General features: G+C 54.8%; 6 protein-coding genes across 6 annotated transcripts; 3 read left to right on the forward strand and 3 right to left on the reverse strand.

Moving 5' to 3' along the window:
• Positions 1–618: 618 nt before the first annotated feature.
• RHO25_000198 (uncharacterized protein) lies at positions 619–1,449 on the reverse strand (the record flags this gene model as incomplete). Its single annotated transcript, XM_023592825.2, has 1 exon — positions 619–1,449. One exon carries the CDS (start codon positions 1,447–1,449, stop codon positions 619–621), a length of 831 nt encoding a protein of 276 aa, XP_023460274.1.
• A 2,634-nt stretch (positions 1,450–4,083) lies between these two features.
• Positions 4,084–4,695, forward strand: RHO25_000199 (uncharacterized protein; the record flags this gene model as incomplete). The annotated part of the gene is made up of 1 exon (XM_023592826.1): positions 4,084–4,695. The coding sequence occupies one exon, from the start codon at positions 4,084–4,086 to the stop codon at positions 4,693–4,695; it is 612 nt and encodes a 203-aa protein (XP_023460281.1).
• Positions 4,696–5,237: 542 nt separating this feature from the next.
• RHO25_000200 (uncharacterized protein) lies at positions 5,238–5,726 on the reverse strand (the record flags this gene model as incomplete). Its single annotated transcript, XM_023592827.1, has 2 exons — positions 5,238–5,279; positions 5,331–5,726. 2 exons carry the CDS (start codon positions 5,724–5,726, stop codon positions 5,238–5,240), a joined length of 438 nt encoding a protein of 145 aa, XP_023460280.1.
• Positions 5,727–6,169: 443 nt separating this feature from the next.
• Positions 6,170–6,991, forward strand: RHO25_000201 (uncharacterized protein; the record flags this gene model as incomplete). Its single annotated transcript, XM_023592828.2, has 1 exon — positions 6,170–6,991. One exon carries the CDS (start codon positions 6,170–6,172, stop codon positions 6,989–6,991), a length of 822 nt encoding a protein of 273 aa, XP_023460279.1.
• Positions 6,992–7,806: 815 nt separating this feature from the next.
• COX19 (Cytochrome c oxidase assembly protein cox19) lies at positions 7,807–8,148 on the forward strand (the record flags this gene model as incomplete). Its single annotated transcript, XM_023592829.2, has 1 exon — positions 7,807–8,148. One exon carries the CDS (start codon positions 7,807–7,809, stop codon positions 8,146–8,148), a length of 342 nt encoding a protein of 113 aa, XP_023460278.1.
• Positions 8,149–10,577: 2,429 nt separating this feature from the next.
• RHO25_000203 (uncharacterized protein) lies at positions 10,578–12,348 on the reverse strand (the record flags this gene model as incomplete). The annotated part of the gene is made up of 2 exons (XM_023592830.2): positions 10,578–12,169; positions 12,336–12,348. The coding sequence occupies 2 exons, from the start codon at positions 12,346–12,348 to the stop codon at positions 10,578–10,580; spliced, it is 1,605 nt and encodes a 534-aa protein (XP_023460283.1).
• Positions 12,349–14,780: the final 2,432 nt, after the last annotated feature.

The following is a 14,780-nucleotide window of genomic DNA, read 5'->3' on the forward strand; positions in this document are numbered from 1 at the left end:
GTCACGGGCAACAGCAGCACAAAGTGGTGGGAAGGGCAACCTGAGAGGGCGACAAGCAGCCAGCCGTTAGCGCAATCCCAATCGGAGAGCTCGAACAAGGATGTGGAGTCCGTGCCTCAAAAGCCTCGGTTTCTTCCTTCGACTCCACTTCTTCCAAGACACCTCCACACCGAGCACAGTCACCAACCAGCACCTAGGCCGCCTCAAGACAGCCACCTGCAAGCCTCCAGGCTAGTTCCGAGGCGGGCACTGGTCTTGGCTAATGCTTTGGCAAGCTTCTGACAATCTCCGACGCGTTGTACAGCTCTGGACTTTGGTGAGGAGGAGACGCGATCAACCGCGCTGCTTCATACAGTGATGAGAACGCGATTCAGGATGAACATGAGCTAAAATGGGTGTTTATGCAGGTTGTTTTTGGGTTATATCATTCCCAACGGGCTTCATGACGTTGGATTATTTACAAGCCGGTCGTCTGCGCATTAGCAGTAAGGGTCTATGGTCGCATTAATCATTACACATCAGGTCCTTTCATCCTCGCGACCTCAGAAACTTCGAAGTAGTCCGCCAAAATCAGCCGTCCAACGGCTCTGCTCCTCGGTATGAATGGGTATCTCAAGCTTAAAACGCGGCAGCAACGGCAGCAGCCATGGCAACAGCACCGAAGCCGAAAGTGGCCATCGGTTGGGCTGCGCCGGTGTATGCTGCTGGAGTGCTTCCTGGAAGGCTGTACGATGGAATACCGGTGACCGTCGTGACAGTTGGCATCGTGTAGCCATTGCCGGCTGGTGCGTTGGGGATCGCGCTTCCTGCTGCTGAAACTGGAGCCTTGCTCGCCTGCACGCTGGCTTGAACCTTAGGTGCTGGGGTCGTCTGGCCGCCAGCTGCTTGAGTCGTTGCAGCGCCGCCGCCGCTGCCACCACCAGAAGATGAGCTTGAGAATGCAGCAATGCCTCTGGCGAGGTTGTCTGCGATGGGCTGGGCGAGGTTTTGTGCAATACCCTGAAGATTTTCGGGGATCTTGCTGAGGAGTGCTCTTGAGAAGGCCATCGATGCGGTCTGTTGATCCTGGAGTCCAGTGAGGACGGCTTCCCGCACGCCATCAAGTGATGATCGCTTGCTGATGAGGTTGCTGATTGTTGTGTCGACGGCGGCGCCTAGGTCCTGGATTGGGTTGGCAAGGCCTGCAGCATCGTCGAAGGAAAGTGTTGAGAGGCCATTGGCTTCCGATGTGGCTGCCTTGATAGCATCGATGACTGCACCATTGCCAGATGCCAACGCGAGCAGATCACCTGAATTGATCGCTGTGTTGAGGCTTGTTGTTGCGCTTTGAATTGCTCTGATCGAGCTGGCGATATCTGCAGCAGCTTGTCGACTTCTAACGGCAGGACTCCTGGTATCCAGGCTGAAGGCCAAAGCCTGAGTGGCGAAGAGGGCGGCGAGGAACTTCATGTTTTCTTCAAAGCCAACCCGGCTGGTATTGACTGCAATGAAGTTACTGCTGTCGCGTGTGTATGCACAACGAGTGAAAGTACGGAAAGCAAGAAAATCGCAGTAACCGGACACGACGACCTCTATCAACGCTACCCGCTGCGAACGTCTCGTAGCCAGTCTTTTCTCAACGCTATGGGAAAGTCTGCCTCGGTGTTCCTGGTGAACGTTGACGATCGGTTCTCACATGCGCCCAAGCGACGAAGTTTACAAATGATTAGAGTTTGGTCTCCCCGCACGGCCTTCTCCAGATCTGGGCTTCCCTCCAGAATGCTTAGGCATATGATTGGACATATCGTTTCCTTGGATTTCAATCTAACTCTTCTAGGTGATGAGCGACACGCAGGACGTCACTGACACAGTCGCAGTCGTACCGGTGCTCACCTGCAGCAGCCAACGGGACTGTCCTTCATATCCGTACCTGCATTGCGCGAACAATGGAGCTATGCCCGAGCTCAATGCTGTCGCGAGACATTCCGATCGCTTTCGGGCAGTCAAACTACTGGTATGTCTCGTACAACGCGAGACCACATTTGTCGCGCAACGAGAGGGTTGTACAATCTTGTGGTATAGTGCTATTAATTTGTGGTCAGCGAACAGAATTGCGCCAAAGTGGCGCGAATCTTCAAGTCCACGCCACGCCGAGCTTATCAGGAGCTACCACCGCAACATACCGGACGCCATGACGCCTCATTACAAAATCGCTGTCGAGACTGGCCTGGTCGCAAAGAGCTCACCGACTGGCGTGCAAAGGTGGTGCTCGACGAAGAAATGAAAGAGCACTCGGTGACCTCTGCCTCATCTCGTTTGCTCGTAGCAGAGATCAGCACAATTTCGCGACATCTCACAGCATGAACCACAAGACATCGCAGTCGCATCATCCTTGTCACGCCGCCGCGGACGAGTAGGCTGTGGTCAGTGCTCGTCTTTCTTTCATGCTTAATTCCGCCTCTCGTATGCCTACCCCGACGTCAACTGGCAACGCCCTCCACGGAATGGCTGGTCCAGATGGAGGCGTTCGCAGCGCACTATCGATTCGTCTTTGTGCTGAAGGTCGGAACTGTTGACCATGTCTGAGGGCAGATGGCATCATCGCAAAACTGCACGAGCTGCTGCTTCTGACGAGATCGAGCATGCACTACGGCGAACTGCTGCGTTGATCACAGGCTCTTCGGGCTTGAGATTGACGTCGCTCGCTCAACTTGCTGGAGTCGTCTTGGCAACTACGCGCACAAGCGCGAAGTGAGTCTTGCGTTGAACAGTCGGCTTCATAGCCATATTCGGGACATAGATGAAGATTTCCTGGTCACTGCATCTGGCAGAGTATTGCAGCACTTCCCCTTGCAACCAACAGAAAACGTCGACCGCTGAACTCGCAGCCATTCGCGAGGTCTCAGTATGGGTCCGAAGCTGCATGATTGGTAGGTTCTCCGGATTGTCATCGGCTTGGCGATCCTGGTTGAATTCTTCAGCAAGTCGAAGCGACGAGCAAAAGCAAGACAAGGGCAACATTCCTACCCTTCGCTGGCAATTCTCGTTGGCTGTTGCACATGAGGCGTCAGCGCCTGTGACATCGAACCGAGCTCATCAGAAACGACACTCAGAGTCATGATCAAGAACTCGTACGGCTGCAGAGCTTGAGGCTCGATGGGCAGCAATCGCAAGGCATAGATGTGCCGATGGAGTGCTTGACAAAATACGCAGTCGCAAAGAGTCGATGTAAGAGACCTCGGGCTGCTACAAGTAAGGATCTTGCTCATGTCGAGCTGCTTCCAGAAGATCAAGGTAAGAGTTGCATGATGAATACGCCACAAGGATGTCCTCTTGTCGTCGATGGAGGATCTTCACAGCCAATTGAGCGTTGCTGGTTCCCTGCAAGGCGTCTGATAAGATCGGCATAATCATGCTTGCCTCTAACATAGACACAGCGGCATAGAAGAACAACAGATCTCGTAGTTGTCCCGGTGTAGGTGACTGCCTGAAATTGTTTCGAGAAAATGGGTACCATCACATGACTTTCATAGGTAAGCGATGAATTCTGCACACTCCCTTTCCTCCGATGACCACGGCGGCTACAACGTCCGCAGTCGAACTGCAGCATCGCTTTGATATCAAGCAGCAAACCCCAGCTTTTATTGTACTCGCGAACGAGCCGGACGAGTACAAGTTCAGCCTGAATGCAGCACAATGCTCTCTGTTCTGGGGCGTGAACGATACAAATTGATTTCGCCAGGCTCGAGCTTGCATAACACATGAGAGGTTTCGATAAAACATGCACAGCATCTCATTTCGTCCTCCGACAAGGGACAACATCCAGCACTGCTTAGGCGCTTGATGATCGCTTGAAGTTTAGACTCTAGAACGAAAGGCTATGATTCTCGCTGGGTTACGAGTGTCCTCTGTAATAGCCTGTGGTCGGAGTAGGTGGATATGGAAGAATATGTAGGCACTCGACTCCGCGATCCACTCTTCTGACTGCTTTCGGTCTAGTGGCAGTATTAGTAGCTCGTGCGGCACAGACTGCATGTGTCCATGGGTTTCAATCTTGCCTCATACTAGCACGTTCCAATACCAGTAGCGTCGATACTGCGAGCAATGGACTCCCGGGAATCAAATAAGAAGACAGCATCACAACAAGATACCATCCCACCGGCTCCTCCTCTCCCTCCATTCAACAATCTCCACAAGAGCAACACTGCCGTCAAGCCAGCAATCAACCTAAAAGTCACCTCAGACCCCCCGACCTGGATCAGAGCCTCACAAGTCATCGAGGCAGAACCTCCTCCCATAGGCTCTTACTTCTTCTACGGCACACTCCAATCACCTTCCCTTCTCCGTGAAATCCTCCAACTTCCCTCTACCCCTGACCTTCATCCCGCTCAGCTCACCAATGCTTCTTACGAGTTGAAATTATGGGGCCAGTACCCTGCTCTAGTCAAACTGCCTTTGTCCGACTCTGCTGGATCAGAGAGACCTGCGATATCAGGCTCATTGTACGAAATCTCAAGCGAACAGCACGCACAACGGCTCCAGGAGTATGAGACCAAGGCGTATAAAGTGGAGAAATGCACGATTCGAGTGGCTCCGTTGGACGGAGATGAGAAAGTGGTTGAGGGTTGGACATTCGTTTACTCGGGAGATGCTAGAGATTTGAGTGATGGGGTTTTTGATCTGGGAATTTGGTTGAGGAGGATGAGGAGGACGTGAGACACAGCGTCTTTCGCGCGTCTCAGCCTCTGGTCGATCCTGACGACACTTTTCTTGGGAGTCTCGATGGCAAGCAATGGAGCAGATCTCTGGAAACGTATGCAAGAAGGTCTCCGAGTATGAGCCGTAAGCGGGACACACCGAGAGGTGTGCGCTCGATATAACTCAGACTCAGAGCTGGGCTGCGGTACTTTTCTTGCCCATGGTCATGCTGAAAGGCATTGAGGTACTGCCAGCCTTCAGAGAAAGGAACGAGTGAGATAATTCTCATTTGGTTTCTCCTAGAAATCAGCATCGCTCCAATTTCCGTTTATGCACAAACAATCGAGCTGACCTTTCCCCAGTGGCATGCAGTGAAAGCTTCGGCGTGAGATCGGGAATATCATTCCCGTGGTAAAAAGAGTTTTCATTTCATTTCGTTCCAATATGTGCTTCACTCCAATTTTCCATTCGCGTACAAGCAGCCAAGCAGAGCTCTATCTAGTGGCATGAAGTATGTTCCGTCCTGCGGAAACAAAAGAAACCTCTCACGATGCTTCCTCTTACTTCCAGAAGAATTGCCCAAGTGTCTTCACTCCACCATACTAAAATGCCTGTTAGCTCTGATCGAATGAAGTTCTTCAAGGGCACCATACCAACAAACCCCAAGCACCACTCGAAACAGCAAAATCTCCCTCCTCACCGAAGTGAAACTCGTCCTCCTCGTCACTCTCCTCTTCTAGCTGCACCCAACATCGGGCGGCGCGTGCCTGCAGAGTGGCAACCCGACGCTTCTGGTAGCAGAGATTGGCCTCGTCGAAAATGACTTGATATTTGGCGGCGTCAAGTGAGGCGCGAAGTGAGATGGCGTGGGCCAAAGTGAATGGTGTGATGCCGGAGGATTTTAGGGCTTCAGTTTGTTCTTCGTTGAGGTCGTATAGGTCGGCGAGCTTGCTTTGGGTGTGGCGGAGTCGTCGGTGGTAGATTGTGAGGACGAATTTGGCTTCGGTGAGGTCGTGCTGGGTGGTGGTTTCGGTCTTGATGTGAGCCATTGTGAGTGGAAGAAGCGGAAATGGTGTGGTGGAAGTGAGTTCGAGTGCGACAGAACTGAGTGCGGCAGAAGGTAGGTAGCGGAAGTGAAGAGCTTCAGATGATGGTAAGTGCGGTTCGGTGTGCTGGTTTTGCTGTCGAGTAAGTCGAAGTCAGTGATCAAGTTCAGTGCGAAATGCACTTTGGACGAGAAGATATATGGCATCGAGCTCAATAGGACGGCCGCTATTGTTTGCTCTCTATTGTCGGCGCACAATACCAGTTCTATAGCCATTCAATCCAGCGCGTTCCGTCGTATTGTCGTGTGACACATGAGGAAGTGACGTCTTGGCTGGCCCGCTTTGGCCAAGTGAAGCGCTGCGATTCACCCGCGCCTCGCCTTCTTAAGATTTCTTTGGCCGTCTCGAACGCTCGACTTCTCACCTTCGCGCTTTCAACCCCGGTCATGGAGGTCAAGAAGCGCACGCGCGTCAAAAAGGGTCGGCCGCGTCCGGCGTCGCCGCCTGCAACATCGACTCCTGCACCAATGTCGCTCGCACTCGAGTTCCATGCCTTGCCAATACCGACCATGAACCAAGGCGCCGCACACAAGGGCGAAAGCGCTCTCGACACTGCTGCTGAACCACTCGCCACGGAAGAGGACCAAACCGCAGGACCAGGCGACAAGGCACCAGAGAAGCTGTTCGAATTTCTCGAGTTGCCTCCTGAACTTCGCAACGCAATCTACGCACTCGTAGTCGAAGACCATCCGATCGTCATTGCACAAAACCACCGGCGCCGCGTGAAGATTACGTGTGGGCTGATTCGCGTCAACAAGATGATCCACGACGAGATTCGCAGCTACGCCACACTCGAGGCCCCTGTCATCAGAGCCCAGGTGATTGACTTCTGCTTTGGTCATGTCATCACTTACCTCAACCGACTTGGCGAGACTCAACTCAAGCAGCTGGAGCACGGAACCGACGTCCAGAGATCTACTACTCAGACCATCAAGATCAAGCTCGTCTTCACGACAAGTGGTCCAAATTGCCAAGAATTGGATCGCTGGCTGAACAGGTTCGATGTCTCTGCGAAGAGAGCCGCCAATGTTCGATTCGAGTACGAAGCAACCGAGTTCAAAGGAGATTTTTTGGAGATCAACGCCTCCCGGACCGATGTCGACTTCTGTCTGGATTGGAGATTCATGTACTCGCCGACGAGATCTCGCGAAAAGGCCATGAAGATCGAGTCCGCATTTAACAGGCTTGGGGAGACGATGCATACCTAGGTCCGTCGTTCACGTCCTCCCAGGAAGTGGTAAAGAAGACATGGAGATGTCGCCTTGTCGTGTCCACAGTTGAAGGCTGGCATCAAGAGGTTGGCATCCGCTGATGCATATGCTGGGAAGCATGATGGCATAGTCGAGGCGTCTGCGAAATCACCGCTGCACACTCCGCAGCGTGCGTAGACACTCGGAAGGGTGTCTCGGGGTTCTGTAGGACATTCAATGCAATGCGCCTTGAGCTCTTAAGGTCATATCGGAACCAGTGCGTCCTTTCAACTTTGACCGTGATCCCATCCCCTCTGGCCAGCGTACGCCAGACGTCGCCCTCGGCAAACTTTTCCAATGTGTCTTTCATCCCCTACAGTGTATCCTACTCATGCAAAGCGTCGTGCGTCTCTTCCTCTGCAGCCGAAACATCCAAACGCCTCTTCCAGCAGCGGCGCGGCAGTGCATCCAACCCGGAGCCAACACGCCCATTCGCTTGCCTCGGACCGCCGTGATGCACATCTGGGAAGAGGATGCTTTCCCAGCAGCGCGTCACCTCCCGACAGCTAAAGCAGTCGGAAGGTCGTGGCCGGCAGTTGGCTAGAAAGACGAAGCGTCAGGAACAGTGCCGCGATGCAACGTGAGCTAGCGCCCGATGAGCCCCAACTAATCGGCCGTCTTCCACCATCAAACTTCGCTTAGAAGCATGACGGGGTTTTTGATTAGAATCGGCCTCCATCGGTGATCGACCGACGTGCTTTTCCCGCCAGAACGCGCTCCCGCACAGAAGAAACATCACCGAAAGAGAACACTTACTTGACAGCACCGCCATCATGTCGACATTTGGAGGACCAGGAGGCCGCACGACCTTTAGCAAACCTACGCCACCGGAACGAGGCAGTTTCCCGCTCGACCACGAGGCAGAATGCCAGCCCATCATGAAGCAGTACTTGCGCTGCATCAAGTCCAAGCGTGGCGTCAATGATGAAGAGTGCAGGCAACTCAGCAAATCCTACCTGCAATGCCGCATGGACAGAAACTTGATGGCGCCGGATTCAATGCGCAATTTGGGATTTGGGGATGAAGATGAAAAGCAGGATGCAATGAAAGCGAAGGTCAAAGCGGAGCTGGACGCGGAAGAGAGAGCAAAGCAGAACAGCGCAGGGAAGAAGTGATACGGCTTCGCTTCAGGGTGGCTATCAGAGCACGGGAGAGTCGGTCAACAGCACAAAGAGACAACAGCTGCACTCCAAAAAGCAGAAGCCAAATCCCAGCTCGAGCAGAGATGCGGCATCGCGATACTCCACAATCTCCAGCTCACGCTCGGCACTCGCGAACGCCATGATCCAAACGGAGAATGCCACTAGGACGTCCCACCGCCTCCGTCAACACATCACACGGCATCAGCAGCAGCAGCAGGAGTGACGAAACCCGCTCGGGCGGAACCGTGAGACCGACCACCTCGCCCCAAGCAAGGGATAAGCTGCAGAACGCACCCCAGCAACAGGCTTATCTGAACTACACGAAGGCGGTCTGACTTCTCAGACATGAACATTTGGAATCGATATTCTTCTTTGAGAGCTTGCAGCAAATGCAACATCAACAAAAATTCGCGCGGCGGTCACCGAGCACTGGAACGCGGCAAGAGAGCTATTTGGTCAGACGACGATATGTCGCTGCTAATGTGCGGTGAAGGAAGAGCGAGCACCCTTGGTCAGCCGACAAGCAGTAACTGAGACGCGTGTGAGAAAACACCGTGGCTTGCTGTGGCAGCGGGTGGCAGGAGCAACGATCCAGAACACGACCAACAGCAAGGTCCTCCACAACGACCAAAAATCTTGATCTCCACAGCATCAAGTCTCACTCACAGTCTCGGTCGCTGGAATTCGGGCACCGGCCGTCGCCGTAACGGCAATCGCCAGCGAGGCGAGGCGGTGGAGAAACAGAGACACTCGCACGGCAGATTCCAGCAACGCTCGCAAATCCGAGAACGACCAACATACCACAAAAGTGTCGATGACAAGGATGAAGCTTCACGCCAGACGACAAGATTACGAGGTGCCGAATGGCATTGTATCAGACTGCTACCCCCGAACCAAGTCAAGTCCAAGCATTTGACAGCCCGGACACAAGCCCTCGTGTAACTGTGGCGTTCTTGTCTCTGCAGAAGGAGAACTGTCGGCATGCGTGTCACTTGCTTGCGGATCGGAGGCTGGAGGAAGTGGTTGATTCGAGGCCAGTCATTGGGGTTGAGACAGATGGTTGTGAGGCGCGACTGGCCGTAGCCTCGATTTTGGGCAGAGCTGAAGATGGCTAAGTATCTTCGCCGTCGAGCCTTCATGATGGGTTACCGCAATACCACGTCGCATGACAATCGATAAACCTGCAGCTCTCGGACTCCCGATGTAGATGAAGTCGCAGCTGCTAGTTCGCCAATGGCCATATGTCAAATACATCGACCAAGCGTACACATCCTTCACAGTCCTACTCGTGCAAGCAAAGAAAGTGAAAATGGAAAATTTGTCAGATTTATAGATTCATTCTCGGCTACCCATTAAACAGATGATGATGTTGATGATGATAAGTCGCACAATGTACCAGCCAGTCATGCCACAATCTTCTCTCCATTCAAAAAAGACAAGTAGTGTGATTTTGAGAAAAAATCTTCTGCCTTGCTCTCAACAATTTCCATCAGTTTCGTTTGTTCAGTGGGAGTCCCATTCAGAAGTCTTTCTCTGCCATGCATGCATAATAAGTGGTAGTGTTGGTGTTGTGTGTCGTGTGGTGCCTCGTCCCGATGCAAGTAGTATGTCGAAACACATGGTTGATTGAACTCCCTCGCAAGCATGCAGAATCTCCCTTGTCCCCCCTTGCCATTCAGGCATCGCAGTTTAAATCAAGAGAACAACACAGTAGAAGGGTGTCTCAGGAAAATCGTGACAAATCAAAAACTCCATGGTAACGGCTCGTGAAAGTGTGCCGCGTTTGTTCGCAGGCTGTGATATGTGTGTCGTGTTCGAGACGCCGGACCCAAACTCCAGGTATGCGCGCGGTCTGAGCAGACGCCAGACTCCATCAGTGCATTTGCCGGAATAGGTCGAAGCAGCGGGTCGTCGCGGTTGGGTAGCCGAGATCATAGCCAAATAGTCGGAAGCAGTCATCAAAGCAAAAGCATATGGTGGTATCATTGGTGAGGAAAGCACAAAACCGAGAGATCCCATGTATCAGAATTCCGTGTAACACTAACGCCGCTGGTGTGGGTGGAAGATGTCAAAAGCACTCGTGAGGTAACATCATTGTCGCAAGCAGATGCCAGCAGCAGGTATCGAGTGTCGGTGGAAAGGGTGGTTGCATTGTGACAGCTGCTGTCACAGAGTGCGTCAGCACGCCCCGGTCTCTGGGTCCCTCATGCAAGGGGTGTAGCTCCAGATCAAGTGCTCGAGCAGATGTCGGTGTTACCCACCAGATCCGCTGGGATCTCGGCAGATGGCGGGGCTTCGAAGTTGAGGAAGTGCAGAAGTGGATCCACATTGTTTTGCACCTGTATTGGCGCCTGTGGGTACGCGAAGGTGTTGGGTTGTGGCAGGTAAGTGAAGTTGCCTCCCTATTGCATCTCCATACCAATACCAAACTCATCTTCCTCCTTGGGGTCGATGTTCCAGTTGTAGCCTGCAGAGTCGTGCGACATACCGCTCGACATGCCACTACCGCCTGGACGGTAGCCTGGACTCAGAGCTGGGATCGTGAGGTTCTGCGGCTCGGAGTTGGCCACGCTGTCACCGTTGAGATTGGTGAAACCCGGCACTCGAAGACCTGAACCAGGCGCGCGTGTGTAGCCAGTAAAGCCGCCAGCGTCGCGGTGCTTGGTCAAGACTTCCAGGAATTCGGATGTCATGCGGAGCTCTTCTTCAGACGCCTCGAATGGCCACTGACCGCCAAGTTCCTGCACATACTTCTTGAGCTGCTGCTCTTGGCTGAGCTTGAGGTGCATGAACCAGACCATGTCTCGTGTCCAAGCCACGGAACCGTTCAAGATGTCGCCTTTGTTGGGACCCTTGTCTTTCTCCTCGAGTGGTAGACCCTGGGTGATGTTGCCAGCGGCTCTACGAGCTGATGTGCCAAGCAAGGAAGCGTTCGGCGGTGACATGCCCGCATTTGCGATGGATGGCGAAAGTGGAGCGTTAGTCTGCAGATGCTTGCGCACCTTCTCGTCTTCGAGTCTGTGCTGTGGCACCAATGTACCGAGATCTTGAATTCGCTCATTGATGTTGTCGCGGCGACGACGCTCGACCATGTTGTGGGACTCGCGTCTCCGCCGACGCTTCGCTTCCTGCGTGGTGGAAGGTGCTCCGAAACCGGGTTCCATCTTTGTCGGTAGACTCGATGCAACCTTGTGATGGTGGGTACCTCTGAGGACGGCCTCGATTTGCGGGTGCTGTGGTTGACCGTTTGGTGATGGGAATGGTGATGATTCGCCCCAGCTGTGACCGCTTGGTGTGCTTTCCCAGCCGTTACCCATGGAACTGTGTTGTCGGTGGTTGATCTGTTGCATGCCAGGGTGATTCTCGTCATTGACAGTCAGGTGTGCCATGCCCGGCGTGTTGGGTGTGGCAGGTGACCGGGAGTCACCAACTTTTCGGTCAGCGCTCATGTGAGACTGTCGGAAGCCTTGGGCTTGTGTCGGCAGGCTGTGACCAAATTGCTGTTGGCCCGGTGCTGCCCGGAACTGCCCGTAGTTGAAGTCGTTGTTGAATGGCGACTGTATTGGTGCCCCGTCGGGAGTGTGCGAGAATGTATTGGGATGCGACATGTGCTGCTGTTGCAGGAAATTCTGGAATTGCACGTCGCCACCGAACTGTGGCGTGCTGTCGATGTTGAGGTCGGCCAATTCGTCGTCAGCGATATATGAGGACGTCATGAAGTTGTTGCCGCCGCCGTTGGTCAAGTTCGCTGGATTGACGTTCATGTTGCCGCCTGACTGGGTCATGTGGTTGTGATTGTTGTAGTTCATGTATTGGTTGGAGTTGAAGTTGTTGAAGTCGTCTGGCTCAGACTTGATGAAGGGCGATTGCGTGCTCGCCATTTCGTCGTCGTCTAAGCCACTGTCAAAAGTGAACTCAATAGGTGAGTCGCGCTTGTCGTCGGCTTCCTTCGCTTGACTGTCGAAGGGCGGAAATATGGTCAAACTGTCTTTGGCTGTGGGAACACAAGTCAGCAATGCAATTCGCGAACATTGTTGGCCCAGCATCGACACGCCAGTGCCGCCGCGCAGTAACGCTTCCATGTGGCGAACAAGGTGAGGTCTAAGCAGATCTCATGTGAAGCCGCGGGAAAGGGCAGTAGAGATATAGTGGCGACTTACACGATGCAGGCATTCCTTGGTCGACAGCTCAAGCGCTCATACGAGTGTTTGCCGTGGCTCTTGTGTCCGCTTTGCCTGGTGACAGCGCGAGACTATCGTGGCAATGCGTGTGGCCGGTGTCGTGATAGGCCGCGAAGAGACCGGTGTGTATCCCTTCGGCCCTACTCTCTTGCTGCCCGCTGGTGCCGAGCGAGCTGTGGTGTGCGTGTCTGGGCCAGCAATAGGGCCGGACACGAGTGCGTCGCGAGCACGACGATCCTGCTCGATCCAATGGGCGATCGGATTCGCAGTGCACCGCAGCTGGTTGCCTGGTGCTCTGCAATGACGCAGCGCTCGCGCGTGCAGAGGTCGGGCGGGCAGGGCGGAGAATGGGAGGAGGAAGGAGCTCTGGACGAGGAGAGGAAGGTCAGCTACGTTCTGTTCTGGTCAAGTAATGCCAAATCACTCGCGGATGGCTGCAGTGGCATAAATGGCAGGTGCCGCCCAAAACAGACATGCACGACAGAGACACGGCCCACAATGTCTTCATGCAACGCCAAGCACCGCCCCAGATGGCTCGGTGCAGGAAGGCATTGACGTCTCTGAGGGCTGCGTCGGGTCGGCTTGCCGCGATGGAGTGTGGGAGTATGCTGGGTCGCCGTCCAGCAATGCGGTTCTCGCTCTGGCCGTCGTCCTGTTCAGGCCATCTCGGGTGCCGATAGCGGGCGCGGGGAGTCATACACGGAGGCCGCGGACCAGCACAAACGCTGCAAAGAAAGGGAGGCAAGGCACACTCACCGTCGCTGCTCCTTCGTTCGGTCGATGGCCTGCGGGCTGCCTGCAGTGGTGAGCAGGTCGCAGTGGCGATGGTTGGTGCAGCTCGCACGTGCAAGCGGATAGGTGCGTTGCGAGCTTCGTGAAGTCGAAGGGAGATCGGGGGTTCGATGCGGATCTTCTGGATCGCGTCCAGCTGTCGTCTTAACGGATGCGACACCGAGTACCTCAGCGGCGAGGTCGAGGGCAATCACCCCGTGCAGCGCTTAACGGCGGCTCTCGAGCACAAAGAGGCAGAGAGAGAAAAGTGTCTCTGATATGCGCTCGTTTGTGCGACGTCGCGACAAAGTGTCGGTGCTGGGGGCGTAGTGTCGCGCTAACTAGTGATTGTGAGGGGCAAAGCGCAGCGCCCGCAATGATCGGCCTTTGTGGGCTTGGTGTAACAGGACTGTCAACCTTTGTATCAAAGGACGCGGGCCCTGTGCGCCAGCAGACGAGCGCGACAAAGGAAGAAGATGGGGGTGGGAGAGTGGGCGATGGGCGCGAGGCAGCGTGTTCGGAAGCCGGTGAGACGGTATGGCGTCGTTTGCGCTTCCGTGCAGGCTCGTCCAAATGGCGGTGCACGGAAAACGGCGATGTCGCTTGACGCGCTTGCTTGGGACTATGGGATGCGATTCGCGTATGTCAAGGTTGGCTGTTCGGCTGTACGTGGTACGGGGCGAGCAGCGACCAATTGCGACAAAGTATATCGGCGCGGTCAGGGAAGCAGGATGATGATAGCAGCAGCGGCACCAGCAGCAGCAGAAACGGCGGCGATACGATGCGGCGGAGCGCTGTCCTATGTACTCCATCGCCCTCGCCGCCAAGGCCTCCTCCAACGACCGCTACTTGTGAACGGCTGCCATCCTGTTCCACATCTGCCCTCCCTCACGATGACCAATGAGTCATGTTGGCCTCCACTCCCTCCGCGCTCGACACACGCAGCGCCCGTGGACGCGTCCCAGGCTGCTGGAAACGGAGCCTCGCTTGCCGGATCTTGGTCCATCGATGGTGGTCGTCGTTATGGGAGCTTCAGCCACATCCACAGCAACGGACATCACACACAATGACAGCTCGCACACGCCGCGCCATGCCCTACATTCTTGACGCCGCCGCGACGCCCGCTGCATCGGGCTATTGCACTGGCTGCGCGGCCTCCAGGACCAGGTGAGATGGAGCCCTTTGAGCGCGAGGTGAAACCGATAATCAGTAGCCTCGCTCGCGGCTCGGGCGAGAGCACCCACCTGCTCGCTGCCACCTCCATTCGTCATAGTGGAATCGAGCAGGATCGGTATGCACATCACCCTGCGCACCAAGCGCGAACTCTGCTAGGCCCCTGTCTGCCCTCTTTTTGTCGCTGCGAGCTGCGAGCACAGCTGGGCTGCGAGCGTGGGTGGTGCTGTTCGGCTCGCAAACACCGAAACGTGCTGCCAAGCCTGCTGCTTCCGTCCCCGACCTGCGCTTGTGCTGTGCACCTCCTGGAGCAGCAAGTGCAAGCTGCCGTGAACGGCTCATCGCCATCCGCCAACATCCAGCAACCACCACAACACGATCTCGCTGCCTCGACGGCCCAGCCGCATCATAGTGTCGCCATCTTATCGCCCACACCAGCGCCCGGCTCTCCACAATTCACGGCTGCGCCCCCAAGGCAGC

Source organism: Cercospora beticola, chromosome 1 (assembly GCF_033473495.1).
Source record: "Cercospora beticola chromosome 1, complete sequence".
Classification (NCBI taxonomy): Eukaryota; Fungi; Ascomycota; class Dothideomycetes; order Mycosphaerellales; family Mycosphaerellaceae; genus Cercospora; species Cercospora beticola.